At 32.7% G+C, this 17,261-nt stretch overlaps 3 protein-coding genes across 3 annotated transcripts; 1 reads left to right on the top strand and 2 right to left on the bottom strand.

Annotated features, from left to right (window-relative positions):
• The first annotated feature begins 2,393 nt into the window (after positions 1–2,393).
• On the top strand, positions 2,394–3,422 carry LOC145109541 (uncharacterized). The gene has a single exon (XM_079046721.1). It carries the CDS (start codon positions 2,608–2,610, stop codon positions 3,256–3,258), a length of 651 nt encoding a protein of 216 aa, XP_078902847.1. The 5' UTR covers positions 2,394–2,607; the 3' UTR covers positions 3,259–3,422.
• A 295-nt stretch (positions 3,423–3,717) lies between these two features.
• On the bottom strand, positions 3,718–6,666 carry LOC145109540 (protein WVD2-like 7). Its single transcript, XM_079046720.1, has 9 exons — positions 6,390–6,666; positions 5,558–6,070; positions 5,080–5,469; positions 4,958–5,010; positions 4,810–4,881; positions 4,596–4,695; positions 4,439–4,501; positions 4,242–4,352; positions 3,718–4,101 (listed from the first exon to the last, which is right to left on the bottom strand). Exons 1-9 carry the CDS (start codon positions 6,438–6,440, stop codon positions 3,889–3,891), a joined length of 1,566 nt encoding a protein of 521 aa, XP_078902846.1. The 5' UTR covers positions 6,441–6,666; the 3' UTR covers positions 3,718–3,888.
• Positions 6,667–11,510: 4,844 nt separating this feature from the next.
• Positions 11,511–16,284, bottom strand: LOC145109538 (putative membrane protein At3g27390). Its single transcript, XM_079046719.1, has 10 exons — positions 15,701–16,284; positions 14,964–15,072; positions 14,634–14,826; positions 14,413–14,546; positions 14,025–14,313; positions 13,744–13,850; positions 13,529–13,655; positions 12,599–12,797; positions 12,291–12,531; positions 11,511–11,811 (listed from the first exon to the last, which is right to left on the bottom strand). Exons 1-10 carry the CDS (start codon positions 15,792–15,794, stop codon positions 11,571–11,573), a joined length of 1,734 nt encoding a protein of 577 aa, XP_078902845.1. The 5' UTR covers positions 15,795–16,284; the 3' UTR covers positions 11,511–11,570.
• Positions 16,285–17,261: the final 977 nt, after the last annotated feature.

The raw sequence follows: 17,261 nt of genomic DNA, 5'->3' as shown, positions 1-17,261 counted from the left end.
TCCTTCGATAGTTAACAATGTTGACACAGGGAGGTCGAGAAACTATTGGCATGAGCCATTGGAAAGCAAGGCAGATATTTCAGAGTCTATAGCAGCTCTCCAATGAGGGTTACACAAAGCATGAGCATGATACTTGAGAATGATATAATGCATAATTGTGCCCAATAGATTAAGAAGTTGGCGAGGTTTGAAAGATGATTATCATGGGATGAACGGAGACATGAGTCAAGGAAGAAAGGTTAGACACAATCAAAGAGTGAGGGACTAAAATGGTGGGATGGTGGATGTTGTCGTAGTGGTTAATTTGGACGAAGAAGGGTCCACGATGACTACCAGGATGAGAAAATGAATCCAGGGTTTTTCAATGCTAGTAGGGTTGATATGGATGGTTAAAGAGGGAGGTATATGAGTAAGGGAAATGAAAGGGGACATATCATCATTCAACGTGTTGAATACTACATATTCCTAAGGGAGGAAGCGAGTGAAAGGATGTTAGTTTTCAATATGACATGAAAATAGATCATAAATTACTAAGTAATAAGATCAAGACAACGATAGGCCGAATGATCGGGAGAGGGACCAAGAAGACATACGCAGTAAAGTAGGGATCAAGCTTATGACTTATGGTGTCAAAAAGATTGGGGTAGCATAGACAACCAAATACACAATGTGAGGGTAGGAAGAAAATGTTGGAAACAGTATCCAAGGTCATTAACTTTTTGGTAATATTTCTAATAATAACAACATCCTTTTGGGTTGGCCTCATGACCCAAATAGAAATAAGAAAATTGAGTAAAATAAGCTATTAATTTATTAAGTAATTAATAAATTAATTAGAAATTAATTAAATAGTTTTAGTTAATTAAAGAGCTTGAATATTAATTAAATCCTAGTGATTAATTGGAATATTCCAGAAGCTCCTGGAGACCATGTGGAGGATGGTTTTGATAGGCTCCCCGATAGGGATAAGACAGGTTTGAATCAGATAAGGATTAACTTGAAGAGTTTGAATCCATTTAGAATTTATCTGCATCCTATAAATAAATTGTTAGGGTCAAACCCTAGTTGATGAATCTCTCATATTTTTGTCTAACCCTCTCTCTCTCTCTCTCTCTCTCTCTCTCTCTCTCTCTCCTAGTGGACAAAATTCATAACCTCTTTCCTAGGGTTAGTGAATTTCGCATAAACCCTAATCTAGTGTTCTTCCTTTTTGCTTTTGGTGTTTGTGGGTCTAACTACACTAGAGGAATTCTACTTTGGATCCTTTATACATTGCATTCACTAGCAGTTACGAGATCCCACTCAAAAAACGAAGAGGTTAATATATTTCTCTTTAGTTTGTTTTTATTGTTCGTTCATATAACTAGAAAACCTAGATCTTATGGAGTATGTATATTTAGGTAAATCTTTGATTGTTTCAACTATCTTTAGAGAGTGTATTGATGTTGATAAAACCCAACAAAAAAAATCCAAATAGTATTTTGAAAGGTCGTGTGTGTGTGTGAGAGAGAGAGAGAGAGAGAGAGAGAGAAAAAGAGAAGGATAGAGTATGGTGGTATGTAAAAGGTTATGGGTGTGAATGACCATATGTAAGGCATCAATTCAAAACTTAAGCAAAAGCTGAGTTTGAAAAAAGCAAAGTGTGAAGAATGCTAACAATATCATCCATTTTTATTGGGATGTGTAGGGAAAAAATGCATTTTAATGTCATTAGTCTAAAAGAGAATTAAAAGTTATCATGTTAAAGAATTTGAAGTTGGTTTTCAATTTATTTTTAACATAAACACGAAAATTATAAAATGATAAACAAAAACCCTTCGATTTCACAAAAAAAAAAACATTCGAATATAAAAGAAATAACATAATGAGATATTTTATACCAACTTTATGTCATATTAAAAATATATTTTCTTGAAAAAGATAAAAGGTTTATTTAGAAGGTATTTCAGAATTTGGAGAAAATTATTGAAATCCGAAATTTCAAGAAAATGATTCGTTTTTTTATTGGAATTTATCAAAAAGATTAAAAAAAGAAAAAACCTAACAAATGGATGGTAGATATCATACAAACGCATAAAGGTAATTTTTGGTTGAAAAATGGAGAAAATTACATATTTCGAAAATAAATAGAAAAAGTTTTTGAAAATTATATAATACAAATAAAGAAAAAAATTCATATTATATATCATTTGAAATTTGAAATTGTTAAATGGTGGCCATTTTTATAAATACTAAAATATGATTTTCTTTATTTTAATAAACTTCTTTTTTGGTATTTTTTGTTTAACCTTATAATAATATAGACCATGTTTGAATAAAGGAGTTGCAGAAATGGGATATTCCCATTATGCCTCAAAAGAGTTACAGATAACCATAAATAGAAATAGATATAGAATTGACGATAGGCAGCCAGCTTGGCAAATACGCACAGTTGACCCTCCAAAAAGAAACCACGTTGCGTATCAACTGAACAAATCGTCTTCAATAATCTAACCTCTTTCATCCTTCCATAGTCTATACTCTAACCTCTTTTCCCTATTAATTTCTTCCCAAACCCACACTTTTCACCATTTCTGTACTCAAATTACTTCTCAAACAACAAACAAAATGAAGGGAGATCGTCGTCAACATGGTGCAATCAGGTGTTACGATATTAATCAGCCTCTTTTGGCTCAAGAACGCTACAAAAAGATGGTGGATTCCACCACCGCCGCACGGCTGTTCACCAAGGTGCTCAACAAGCCGACGAATCAATCAAAGTGTACCGGGAAATGTCACAAGGGGCGGTGCTCCGGTCATCATCATAAACACGCGGTTTGTAAGTCCAGAGATAAGGCTAAAGGGGCCATGAAGATCAGATCGATAGATCCTGAGAACGAGTGGACCAAATATCCTGTTGGGAACTCGGCGACTAGGGTTTTGGCTTATTTGGCTAATGAAGAGGGTTACAATGATGATGATTATGATTACGAGGGTAGAGTAGAAGAAACTTATGCTTATAATTACGCGTATGATGACGACAATCATCATGATCATGATGTTGGTACTCATGCAATAGACCTTGGTGCTGGATTCGCAATTGGGATTGGGATTGTGGCAGATGAGCATGAGAATGATGTCCATATTGATGATGATGATGATGAGTTTGATGATGATGATGCCATGAGCTTTTGTGATGTGGGGTTATGCTGGGGACATGAAGATGAGGATGAGTCTGGAGACGATGATTGGTATTTGGTAGGTGGACAAATGGAGTAAATTCAAATTCTTTTGATCAAATTCATCATATCATCATATTCTAATTATGCATGATGATTTTGGGGTTTGGTTTAAATTATTGTTATTATATGTTAATGATATGTAATCATATAGTTTGTTAATTGTGTATTATATGAATAAAGTTAGCTCAATTCTTGTTGTCACTTGTTTGTTTCTAAGATAAACCATAACTCCAATGATTCATTTACAACTACTTTCTTCAAAATTGATCTACAACTACTATATTTTATTATAATTTCCTTGATTTGTGGGACCCATTTTAATTTATAATATAAATCCAACCCCATGAAAATGATAAAGGATGTGTTTTTAATCATTTTGTGGGGATTGTTTCTTATCAATTTGATGGGTCTGGTGTTAACATGAAAACAACATTTGATGGGTTTTGTTTCAATTTTTTAATACAAACAAGACCAATAATAATAAGACAAAGATTAATATGATAATCATATTTAAAACTCTCTTTCCAAAATACAACAAATTTTGCATTCATGCCAAAAGGCCTTGGCAATTGAGAAATAGTAATATGGAACATAATCAATCAATCATCTTTTAACTGGAAATGGACAGACATATAAAACCAGCAAAAGTTATATGCACAAACTAAAATTACTGAAGAATATTTGGAGACATATTTTCATGGCTAATCCTTCTTGCTAATTCAGATAAAGGATGATTAATCGGATTTTGATCATTGTTATTTTTCCAAAGTCTTCTAGAAGATTTCTTGATGGAACACGGTATTGTTGTTGTCGGAGGTTTTCTTGTAGGCGTTACTACATTTACCGACCTCAAATTCAAATTCCCTAGTGCTTGTGGAGTCTACAAAAACAAACACAAAATTCATTCCTCAAAATATATATATATATATATATATATATATATATATATATATATATATATATACATTTTTCTTTTTTTAATTATTTTCAAATTCTAGACGTATATACATACATACATACCCTTTTGATCATGCTCTTTGGTGTTTCTCTCTCATTATAAAAACTGGGTAACGGCCGAGCTTTAAAGCAGAAAGTTTGACGAAGTCTTCTAAATTCTGTCTCTGCTTTCTCCTGTATTTTTAAATTATTCGAATATAAAAAACACAAGAAAATAATTGGAAATTTGACAAATGAGAAAAGATTATAAGTTATAAAACCTTTAATGATGTTTGCAGCTGCACTTTCTGCGCTTCTTTTTCATTAAACTTCTCTTCAAGCTTCTGAAAATAATTAAATGCAAAACATAGATTCATTAAACTACAAGAATATTTTATTAAAAGGCTCAAGAGTAATAAAGTAGGTTGCTATTCTTGCCTGTTTTCTTCGTGCAGCTCTTTCCTCTGTTCTCAAAGTGAAAGGAGAAGATACAGTTGGTGATTGCAACTTGTTTCTATAAGCACTCAGTGACTTTGAACTACATTATTAATTAACACACAATAAGTCAAAAGGTTAAAACAGTAATTTTCCCATTTATATTTAGAGTATGAATCCTTTAAATGTCAAAATGGTAATTCCTGAAACAACTTACACAGCTGAGAAAATGTGCCATTTTTGACTCGGAGTTTTGCTTCCAACAGCTGAAGGCGTTTGTGTTTCCACCCTTTATTAAAAAATATAAAGAAACAGCAAGATTATTTAAACCATTTAAAGAAATATAAAAATTTAGAGTAACTTACCTTCTTTTTACTGAAGGTGTTGCCAAAGGTTGCTTATTCACCCCACTTTTAACCTAGGAAACAAAATTCACATAAGTTTAAGCTACATTGCATATAAAGGAGTGGCATAAATGTAATTTTACCTTAGAAGGAGTCCTTGTAGGTGTTGGGTAGCGTTTGGGTGTGGAATGAGCACTAGGAACAGGTTTTTTGGTTTCAATCTTTTGAACATTTTGAGAGTTTAATTTGCATGATTGTGATTCTTTAACAGAACCAGAATTCATTAACGTGTATAAAGATCTTGGAGCTATTCTCTTTTTATCTACAGAATCCATTGTAGTGGAAATAGAATTTTTGGATTTTGGAGTGATGATGTTGTTTTCTTTTCTGGGATTCATAAAAGCAACATACTTTGATGGTGAAGGTGGGATTTTAGCTTGTTTCTTGTTGACTAATGTTGACCTGAAAGTAGGTGTAGCTGGTTTTCTCCTCATTCTTGGTTGTAAAACCTCCTGCTCTGTGTGCGACTTTGACTAAAACAGAATAAAAATATATATAATCAATAATTTTTTAAACTAATCAACAACAAAAAAAGAACAAGTATTATAAATTTATAATTACCTTCAACAAAGGTCTGTCCATTTGAGATGTTCTACTATCCTCAGAAACAGAAACATGATCTTCAAGATTCTCAATCTTCTTTACCAAATCTTTCTTCTTCAAACCCACATCTACTACAATCTTTTCAGTTCCCGATTCAACAAGATTGAGAGGTTGTTCTTCGTTGACAATTTTCTGTGTATTCAACAATGGTGGTTGTGGTATATGAATGTTCAACAACGATGTTTGTGAATCATCATAGGACTTGGGGCTGGTGGTGGTGGTGGTGGCGATGGCGTTTTTTTCTTGCTCAAGCAATGCAGCAGCGGCTGCAGCAGCTTTTTGAGCAGCCACTTTCTTGTAATGAGCTTCAAAGAAAGCTTTCTTTTGGGCAACTGATCCAGGTTGGGCATAACTCTTGGCTTCTTCAACATACCGTTTATGAGAAAATGTTGACCATTTTTCCCAAGCTAATGACTCTGATGTGAACCTCCCAAAAGAGACTGAATCTCCAAGAACATGTACATGGTTCCCCTGTAAACAAGTAATTTTACCAGATTTATCATTTCAGATCAAAGAAACACTCCAATTGAGTGCAAGAAAACTGCTAAGAGTATGCTTTTAGAGAAATTCCACTCATTGGAGCATTTCTACAAACACTTTGTAGTCAACAACTCGCTCCCAACATACTACAATATGAAATCAGTTGAGGACCCAGAAAAGTTCACAAAAACACATTTTCAGTAAAATTCAACTCACTGGAGCACTTTGACAAACACTTGGTACAAATTGGTAGTTGATAACTAAAAATCATGATGAAGAATAATCACTTGATGAATTTGTCGAGACTTACATGGTTGTTGGGTTCAGGTAGAGAATGCATGAGACATGTCGATTCTCCCATGTCTATCAAGAAGACGAAAACACAGAGAAGAAAACGACCCAGAAGCAATAAAGTAGATCAAGGTAAGGGGTTTCGTTACAAAATCTTTACTTGCAACTGACCAATTACTCAAAAATTTGAAATTCAAATGAAAAGAGGCGTACGTTATAGAAAAAGTCGCCTGGGGTTTCTTCTTTTTCAGCTGGTGGTTGGGTCCTACCTGTTTGAATTAGGAGGAAACAATCATCTAAGTAACGTTCATCTCTTTAAATGCAAATATTAAACTAGAAAAGCCACCCAAAGTCCAAAGCCTTTGCCTTTATAACTCAATTTAAAAATTCACTACTATTTCAAATATTATCTTTCCTACATTTTATTACTACTATTCTCCTACCCATATTAAATGTAAATATAACAAATGGATAAAAATATTATCAATTTCATTAAATGTGTCATATGTCAACATTTGATATGGTAGGAAGATAAATAAAAACAAAATGTAAGGGGATATTTAATTTCTTTTATCTTTTTCCCCTTCTTCTAAATATTTGGCTTAGTTACTTGTTTATTTAATAATTGGAATTTCTTGTGTCCTAAAGATACAGATAAAAAACATTAATTATGAAAAATATCACCTTAACTAAATATGAGATATATTAATTATAACCAATATTTTCCATAAAAATGCATTTTATATTTTTAAATTAAAGATATTTCATATAATTAATACATTTCATGTTTAATTATGGTAATATTTCTCATAATTAAATTTTTATGTATGTCATTAGGGCAAATATTAGAAAATTCATTTTATAATTAAGGGTATCAGTCTGTTTGCTACTGCGGCCTGTGGATATACAATTGATAAAACATAACAGCGAATATTTCTTTAAAAAAAGTATGTATAAAAACAAAGATATCTTTGAAATATATGCATAAAAACAAAATTTTATTAATAATTAATTATGTAAACAAAATTCAATTTGTATGAATGAATTTGTGAAAAATAAAATTATGAAAAAATATGTAAAATTTAAACAAACTTTTTTTATAAAAAAATATTAAATTTTAAAAACATAAAAAGCAAACATGGGGGAATTTGTAAAAACATGTATGGACGAATTTATAAAAAAGTTGTAAAAAATATATGTAAACTCATTTGTAAAAAAATAAGTTTTAAAAATGTAAGTTTAAAAAAAAAATATATAAGATAGAAGTTGTAAAAATGAATATATCCACCATTCCCAACCCATTCAAATCACTTGCCACATCAGTTTTTTTCTATCTTTCTCAATCCATAAGGTTGAACGGTATCATGCCTTTTTTACCGTCGGTATGCCTATGTGGCACCCTTTACCGGGCGTGAACACCACCACATTCCTTTTGATTTACCGGCGGTAGGTTACCGGAGGTATGTTTCCACTGTTATCTCTCTCATCTTTTGCTGTTGAAACTCATTATCTCTTCCTCCCTCTTTACCGGTGTTAATATTCAACACCGCACCCTAATACCTAAAATCTTCATAGGCAAAACATTAAATCATTTGTGGATCTAGGTGGCATCGGTAAACCCTTTACGACACCCCACGGCCTGAGACATAGAAACTTGTTTATTCCGATTCACTCAACACATTTTTTTTTAGAACAACAGATTCATTAAAACTCTAGCAAGAAACTAGAAAACGAAAAGGTTCAAGCCATAAAGCATACTCACTCAACACACTTGTCACATCATTATTGTTAATTTAATTAAATTAGAAAATTAAAAATAAAATAAAACATAAGATTTTTTTAGTTCTTTAATTTTTAAAATAAACTTTTACTAATTTATAATAATATATATATATATATATATATATATATATATATATATATATATATATATATATATATAAAAGAATATTAAAAATAACATTTAATTAAAAACTTAAACTACAATAAAGCATAAATTACATCCTAAAACGACAATTAAAATGAAAAGAAATACTACAAACGCACAAACTAAAAGAAAATGTTAAATTCTAAAAAAAGATGGGTAATTTTTTAAAATATTTCATGCTACCTTGTAACAAAAGCTTTTCATGTTATGATATCCACGATACTCATCTTTTGTTGCGTTTAAAACTTCTTCATTAGAAACTATGGTCTCTCGGGTATTCATCTTATGGGTGAAAATAACATTAAATTTTTTCACTTTTCATTGCATATCTTTCCATTTAGAAGCAATTTGATGTGTTGAACGATTCGAACCCCAAACTACTGCTTAAAATGATCAAGAACTAATCGCCAAAAATATGATGATCTATGTTGAGTAACCTATTTATTTTTGAAAGTGTCGTTGTGTGTTTTGTCCAACGCCACTTCTACACATACGAATGACGTAGGAATAGCATCCATTTAAAAAGAATGAGAATGAGAATGAAATTTATAGAAGAAAATGGAATGGTATATATATATATATATATATATATATATATATATATATATATATATATATATATATATATATATATATATATATATATATATATATATATATATATATATATATATAGAGAGAGAGAGAGAGAGAGAGGTAGGTTCAAATGTTTCTCACATCTATTGTGTGCTAGAATGCACCAATAGGAATTTAGTATTAATTATATGTATATTAAAAGCTATCCATACTTATAACTCATTTTTATGGAAACTAATTAAATTCGTCATTAATGTCAACAATAATATTTTTTCAGAATTAATTCATATCTAGAAGAATGAGAGTGTATTCCAGCAGAATGATAGTGTATTCTAGTAGAATACACTCTCGTTCTTCATATTCAATGCAACTTTATTTTATTTTAAGTGAGTGAGTCCTGAAACAAAATACGAACTCATATATAAAAACCTAGATGCGAATTCATTCTAAAAGAATGTTATTGCTGACGTTAATGACGGATTTAATTAGTTTCCATAAAAAAAGAATTATAATTATGGATATCATTTAATATACATATAATTATGGAAATCATTTAATATTTATATTTATTTAATTAAATAATTATTTAATTTACTAAATTCCTATTGGTGCATTCTAGCACACAATAAATGTAAGAAACAAAATAACCTAGCCCTATATATATATATATATATATATATATATATATATATATATATATATATATATATATATATATATATATGGTTTTGAAATGGTAGAAGAGAGTATTTATAATGGTATAAAAGATTAATAAAAAAGAAAGTATTCGTTGAATGCAGGTTTTACAACCCGCATGGAGGTTCTTTTGGCGGTATCCTCTGCGCTCGGAGCCATCACGTAGACGGTACCGCTGCCTGCTCGTTGGAGCCTAGTAACTACACCGTACATCCTAAAGAAAAGGATTTGAGAAAAAATTAATTTCCATAAAATATAGACAAAATTCGTAAAAATAGTTTAACATTGAGCTAAAATTATAAAAGAACTAAACTAAATTCGTAAAATAATTCGACCGGTTCCAAACACACAAACCGAAACCAAAAGACTGGAAATCGAATAAGTCGTAAACTAAGAACCGTACCCAATAACACTAACTGGTTTCAGTTCCGGTTCGTTTTTTCGGTTAAAAAGTCCATCCATAGTGGTACTCGTTGGTAGTCAAACTCTGTTCTTGAACCCCAAAAACATCACTAGACCTCTTTGAGAACTTTTATCCAATACTTGGTGTGCGATCTTACAAACTCCACCTCAACACACAATTTCTTTGTTGAGGGACCTCATTTTCGATTCAAGTCACCAAAACAAATACAACTCAATAAAATCAATACATATTAGACCTTATTTGTTACTTGATTCGAGATAAAAAAAATCTCGTGAAATACGTACAAAAAAACAGTCATGTTTTTCACTTGTTCCAGAAATCTCGATTGATTATTCACCGTGGAGTTATAACTACCGAAACACCATTCAATTAATCTCCACCCTCCTCAATCAATCATGAAAAAAAAAACACAGCCAAAAACTCCATAAAACAGTCCATTCGATCAAAAATCCCCCCTTCTAGGTAACCACTTGTTGTGCATTTGCATAGCATAATCAATAACTAGGATGAAATTGTGGAAGAAATTAACAAAGAAAAGATCAAGGAAAATAATATTTTGAATGTGTATGTGTTTCTGAGTAAAGTGGGAATTAGAATCTACTATAAGTACATTGTCTAAATGGGTTAATAGTTATAGTACTCATTTTCCCTATATTTATGATAATGGTCCCTAAACATATGTGTGTATGTCTACATCAACATTTGAGCATTAATTTCAAATACCTATGTGGCATATAAAACCGGTTATAATAGATGTGAGTGACCAAAAGAACATGTTAGCATCCACTTTACGTCTTTATAAAGCCATAAAGTAGCTTTGAAGACCATTTAAATCAATTCAAAAAGTTTTGTTACCTACAGTAACATCAGTAAAATATCCAAGATACTTTTTAAATTATAATACATGAATCTTGTGAACACGACAACAATGTCATATATCTAAAGAAAACCGAAAATATGTTTTTGTTGACAATTTATTTATACATTTTTAAAAAATGTATCTATCTGGCTTATCAAAGATGGTGGCTCTTTCAAATGTGTTTCGATTTCATTGTCGAAACCTCAGGTTTGGGAACGCAATTATAATGAGGGATTTGAATCCAACCTCAAGATGATATATCATAATGCTCGTGCACAATAACCCGCTCGTGTGTTTACCTTTTCAACCGCTATTTTAAAGGTAGCCAGCAAAAATTTGGTTGTTGGATGTAAGTAGTAACTTTTATTTGTATAAAAGTGTTCGAAAAAAATAATGAAAATTTTAAAATGACAAAACATTAAAACTATAAATCAAAAGTTCTAAAAAATTATTTGAAATAGCTTTTGAATTCTGAGTTTTTTATTTAAAATAAAAGTTCTAAGTTGGTACTTCCAAACAAAGCTTTTTCATTAGTTCAAACTTTTTCTTTAATTCGAGCTTTTTCTTAAAAGCTAAAAGCTCCTGAAAGTTAAATTATTCAAAGAATCGACTATTCTTGGGAAAGTTTCCGGTTGTAATGATTACAGATAACAACATATGAAAACACAAAGAATCTTGAATGGCCTGAAATATACGTTGTTTTTACAAAGGGGTGTGATTATACAATATTGACATCTCGTTCATCCTCCTGTGTAACCCCATGATTACTTGTTTTGTTTCTAGAGGATCTCTGTCTGCTAAAAATCCGGCCAAATGTACTTTTGGACCTTGGAACAGTTTGAGGTCCTCTGTTACTACCATCCCTGCCCTCAAGCTCTTCAGATATCGCCTTCATCGCGTTCTCAAACCGTCTTCTGTATGTTGGGTACCTTGATATCGACTTTGTTATCCCTTGAAGCCTTCATTGAAACCACCACCATCAAGATTCAGAAAAAAAAAAAAAACACTCATATAGCTATTTTGAGTTTTGGTTATATTTTAGGGATAATCACAAAGATAACCAAAATGGTATTGTCCATTTAACAAAATGACCACCAATTTTGCAATGGGTCCCATTGTGAAATGCAAAATTAATTTTTGAATAGTCCACACCACAACAAACCTTAAAAAATATTAAAAAATCTTATATTTCACAGGTCTTTTGTGGTGGGGACCATTCAGAAAGCAATTTCCCAGTAATGGGCCCACTGTTGGTCGTTTTGGGTAAAGGATAAAAAAGGAGTTCATTTTCTTTTCGTAAAATAGAACATACCATTTTGGTCATTTTTCTGATTATCCCTATTATATTTTAACAAACTCTAATGGATCAAATGTGTCGAATAGAAAAAAAAATTAACTAAAATGTCAAATGAGTCAGAAACAAAAATGTTAATATTACCTTCGAGCTACGGCCTCAAGTTCAGCCCGTCTAAGCTCGGACTCGGGTGGGGGACCAATGTTGGAAATTTTCAACTTTTGGGCATCACCACTCAACAAAACTAGCTTTCCTAAATAATCCTCTTCGGCTTCCGTGAGATTTTGTGCTCTGATTTGGTCTTTGATGACCAAAAGCGGGTTCAAGAACCAATCATAGATCGTGTCTTTGGGTCTGTTTAGGGTGGTTATCTCCGTATTATCCGCTGGTGTAAAAAAGAGTTGTCAAAAAACAAAGTAAAAAAAATCAATAAAAAATATGATAAAAATTACCGAGCAATAGACCGGCAGTATTGGCTTTTGCGGAGCGTAAAAGTGATTGGTAAAGACAATAAGCGGGTACACCGATGGTTATTACGGTTCCACTTTCTTTGTTGGATTTTGCATCCACAATCTCTTTTACTGTTATTAATCCTTCCAACACCAAGAATTCACCCTGTCGACGACATTCTGAGAAGAAACCATCCAGCAACTACACAATTCGTAGTATATCAAATGAATAATCAGTCCACGGAATTGGAATTCGAGATTCCATTCCATGCCGTGTTTGGTTGCCAAATGGACACAATTCACTTCCCTCGTATTCACCATTCCTATGGTTGGGTGGAAGGAATTCTGTTTCATTCTTCATTTTTTATTAAATGACGAAAATACCCTCATTATAGAGTAAATTTACATTTTTGGTCTCTGAGTATAGTTGATTTTTTCAGTTTTGGTCCCAAAAAGTTTTTTCTTGCCATTTTGGTCCATAATTGAGGTTTTTGTAATGTCTTTGGTCCTCGTTTAGAGTCAAATGACTATATTTTTGGGACCAAAATTTCAAATATCAGCTATACTTAAGGACCAAAAACAATCATTTTACTTGGAACAGGGACCAAAAACATTACAAGAAGCTCAAATAAAACCAATATTGCAAGAGAACTTTTTGGGACAAAAACTGCAAGAGAACTTTTTGGGACCCAAATTGCAAAAATCAGATATGTTCAGGGATTAAAAAAAAATGTAACTTACTCAAAAGAAAGAAACAAAATAATAAGTGAATTCCAATTCCATTCCATTTCTCCCAACCAAACACATGACATATTTCAATTCCTTCAGATTCCAATTCCATTGACAGATATCATTCATTGCAAAAACATTTGACAAATCAAACACCCCTTTATAACTTATTTGTTAAGACTTAAAGTTATAATAAGAGCAAACCTCCAACGGCTTCAATTCAATCATGGGGGCCCGCAGAGATCCAGACCGAGACGGTTGATGTTTAGACGATCCCGCCCTTGAGAAAGAATTCGAACCAGACAATCCAGGGTTGCGCCGATATTTAGGCCTTGAAAAACAAAAATATATTATTAGCCAACTTATTTTACAATTTACCAATAAAAAAAAAAAGATATGTGAATGAATCTGATTATTACTTGGGAAAGCAAGATCCCTCGGGCAAATCAAGAATATCATTGCTATACTCATCAAAGATGGACAATGCAGATACAATATAGCAAAGCCCAAGATAGAAAGACGATTCCTGTTCCCACAAACTCAATAAGTTAGCATTTACCCCCAACAACTTCTTCATCAATCCAAAAAATATTTCAAGTTTTCAACTTTAGGCAATATACATCACAAAAAGTTGACAAATTTTATTCAATATACATCAAGAAAAAAGTATAAAGAAAAAGAAATTGCAGTAGTCAGTCACCTGATAGCATACAACAGCTGCATATAAACCAAGAAAGATAGCAGATATCATGGAAGCTAACACAGCTCCAGCAACAGCCAATGGCCATAGCAAGATGGCTAAACCTGCAAATGGCACACAAATGGTCTCCAAGAAAGGGCCTTCTCTACCCACACAATCTTGAAACAAACGATGCCACCCTTTGAACAACATGTATGGACTTTTCAATGCAGCTATAACTGTAATCACTGGAAAGTCAACCAACACTCCAACTACACCTAGCAGAATCGATACAGGACAATAGACTATCCTGTAATTATAACCAAATAATCACTTCTACGTGATAACAAGTTTAAATTGAACATTCAAGATGGTATGTAGGGTTCAAAAAGATGAAATCATAATGAACCTGATCTCAATTTTAGAATCTGGAAGGCCTTGTTTTCGAAGGTCATCCATCATAGAGAAGTATGAATAGAAGCATACATCTAATAAGTCTCTGACAAGTGTAAAGCTTCTTTCAACAGTGTCCCAAGTTCCATCCTGACAAGTGTAATTAAAGAAAATCTTGATTTAACAAACGAAACAACAGCAACGACAATTTAAGTAATTAAAGAAAATCTTGCTTACGATAATACAATGGAGGAACTGATCAGTTTTCCCTTCACCAACAGCTTTAAAAGTTCCAAACATTGGCCCAAGGAAACCAAATGCTAAGCCACCAAGAATGCTACCCACAATCATTGCAACAGGCCAGAAAATCAAGACTGGTGTAAACAAAATGCATGCAACCACTTTCATCACAGGTCCTAATCGTTTAGCACTGCCATTAAAGAAATTAAATAGAGAATCTTTATATATGGATACAAGTATTTTAAGGGTTAAGGGGGTGTTTGGATATGGGTTTTGAAAATAGTATTCACTTTCAAAACAAGCACCTAAAATGGTTGAAGAAGTTACCTCAATATGGAAAAGTAAGACCATACAACATGTACTGGGAAAAGACCAATTACAATAGTAGAGTTTCCAATTGTCAGAATAGCACATATTAATGGAGCAAAAATGATTCCTGCAATCAAAGAAATAATTTGTACAAGATACCCATTAAGATCATCTTTCAAGATATGGAATGCAGTTCATTTAGTTCTAACTGAAGGGTTTTGTAAATACGGCAAGATAATAAATCACAGAGTAAAACAAATTGGGAAAAGAAAGGTTCCTGACATCAAAGAAGCAACTTTTACTAAACACCAACATTTAAAAATTTGAGATTGAAGTTATTTAGTTATGATTAGACAAGGGTTTCATAAATACACCAAAATAACATCAATCACAAACAGAAACGAATGGGAAAAAGAAAGGTTGCTTGATTCAAAGAAGCAATTCTGACAAGACTCCAACAACAATTAGCAGCCTTGCAAAAATTAGGATAGGAGTTCATTTAGTTATAATTTGCAAAAGGGTTTCAAAATAACAACCACATAATAAAACAAAAAAGGAGAATAAAAATATGCAAACAACTGGAGCGAAAATGATTTCTGAAATCAAGAAACAATTTTTAAAAAAACACCCACTAGCAGTAGCATTCAAGAATTGAAAACGGAGCTTATTTAGTTCTAATTCGAAAAGGGTTTCATAAATACCCTAAAATAACATCAAAGTCACAAAATTGACAAAGGGTGAAAGAAAGAGTTAACCTTTAATGAAGCCTAGAAGCAGAAGGCCAATGAAATAAGGCAAGAAAAGGATGAATTGGCCTAAAGATTTCCAAAACCCTGTTGGAGGTTCCATTGAAGGTGCAGGTTTCTGTATCTTCTTCTTCCTCTTCCTCCTCCTCCTCCTCCTCCTGCTCCTTACTTACTTCAGATCTCAAGTTTCCAGCATCAAATCCAACCCGAATCTTGCAAATCCGAAGCCAAAGTTATTTGAATAAACTCAAGTTGAGGGATGACACACAAGTCTTTCTGGCAAGATAATTAATCATAGGGGTTTGGAGTGAATACTATTACTACACCCTGTATTTATTGTATTCTATTATCTATCCAAGAATAGTTCGACAAATGAGTGGGTTTTTTTAATACTTGATTATATGGAAGTTCCAAATTTGAACTTTCGAAGAGCAGCGAGAATCTTGTTTCTGTGTTCGTTTTGGGGGTTTAAAAATCAGGGAAGAGGGTCGAGTGAGGATTGTGCGACAGGAGACATAGATGGCACTCGGGGTTTCCACGGATTCAATTTAACAAGCAAAGAATAAGACATCTAGACGACTAGTCTTATTCCTCGTCTAAGAGCAGGACTTTGCCTTTCTTTTTCTCTTAAATATTAAGGGGGTGTTTGGGATTGGTTTTTTACGCTAAAAATTCTTTTTGACAAAAGTCATTTTTGATTTTTTGGCTTTTTTACAAAAAATAGTTTTAAAATGTGTTTGGTTTATCTTTTGACTTTTCAAAAGCTAAAAACTCAAAAGTTGCAAAAAGTCACAAATTCATGACTTTTCAAAAGCTTATTTTTGTTCTTGCCAAAAAGTTGTTCTAAAAGAATTTCTTGAAATGCTCAAACATCTTTTTAACTTTTAGCTTTTTGTAAAAGCTAAAAGTTCTAAAAGTCATTTTAAAAGATTTCCCAAACACCCTCTAAGGTTGATGAGTTGTCGATGTAATGAAACGTTTTATCAACACATATTGTTATTAATTAATGACATGTCATCAGCACCAATGAAGAGTCGCGCCCCGCGCCAAAGAATCCCTCAAAACATGCCGCGTCCAGTGAAACAACCTTGACGGAACTTAGCGCCCGCAGACGCCCCTAAGAGCAGGGCGCCCGCGAAGAAGGCCCGGCCCCGCCAGGGGCGCCTTCTACTCCATGACAAAGTGTAACGGCTCCATGCGACAAAGCATGTGCTTAGAGCATTACCGCCTGAACCAATCGTTGGCTCTGACAGATTAAGGAACACGATCACCCAATCAACGTCCCTGATCCTGTGGTGTAACGACGTAAATTTTAAAACGATTTTTTTCATTTTTCAAACACAATAAAACTCATATAATATTCTCAAAATCTCATGTGTATCAAATGTCATCACAATAAAACATATCCCAGAATCTCAAAAAAACATAATCCTCTGCCAGTGTGTACAAATCATGTCGGCGCCTTCCCGTGATCATCGGTAGTACCTGAAACACATATCACATAACACGGTAAGCATAAATGCTTAGTGAGTTCCCCAAAATACCACATACAGCACATAAGCCACTCGAG

The sequence above is a fragment of the Lactuca virosa genome, chromosome 4, assembly GCF_052849685.1.
Source record: "Lactuca virosa cultivar CGN04683 chromosome 4, Lactuca_virosa_CGN04683_v6, whole genome shotgun sequence".
Classification (NCBI taxonomy): domain Eukaryota; kingdom Viridiplantae; phylum Streptophyta; class Magnoliopsida; order Asterales; family Asteraceae; genus Lactuca; species Lactuca virosa.
The sequence above is the reverse complement of the archived record's forward strand: the minus strand, read 5'-3'. Positions and strand labels throughout refer to the sequence as shown.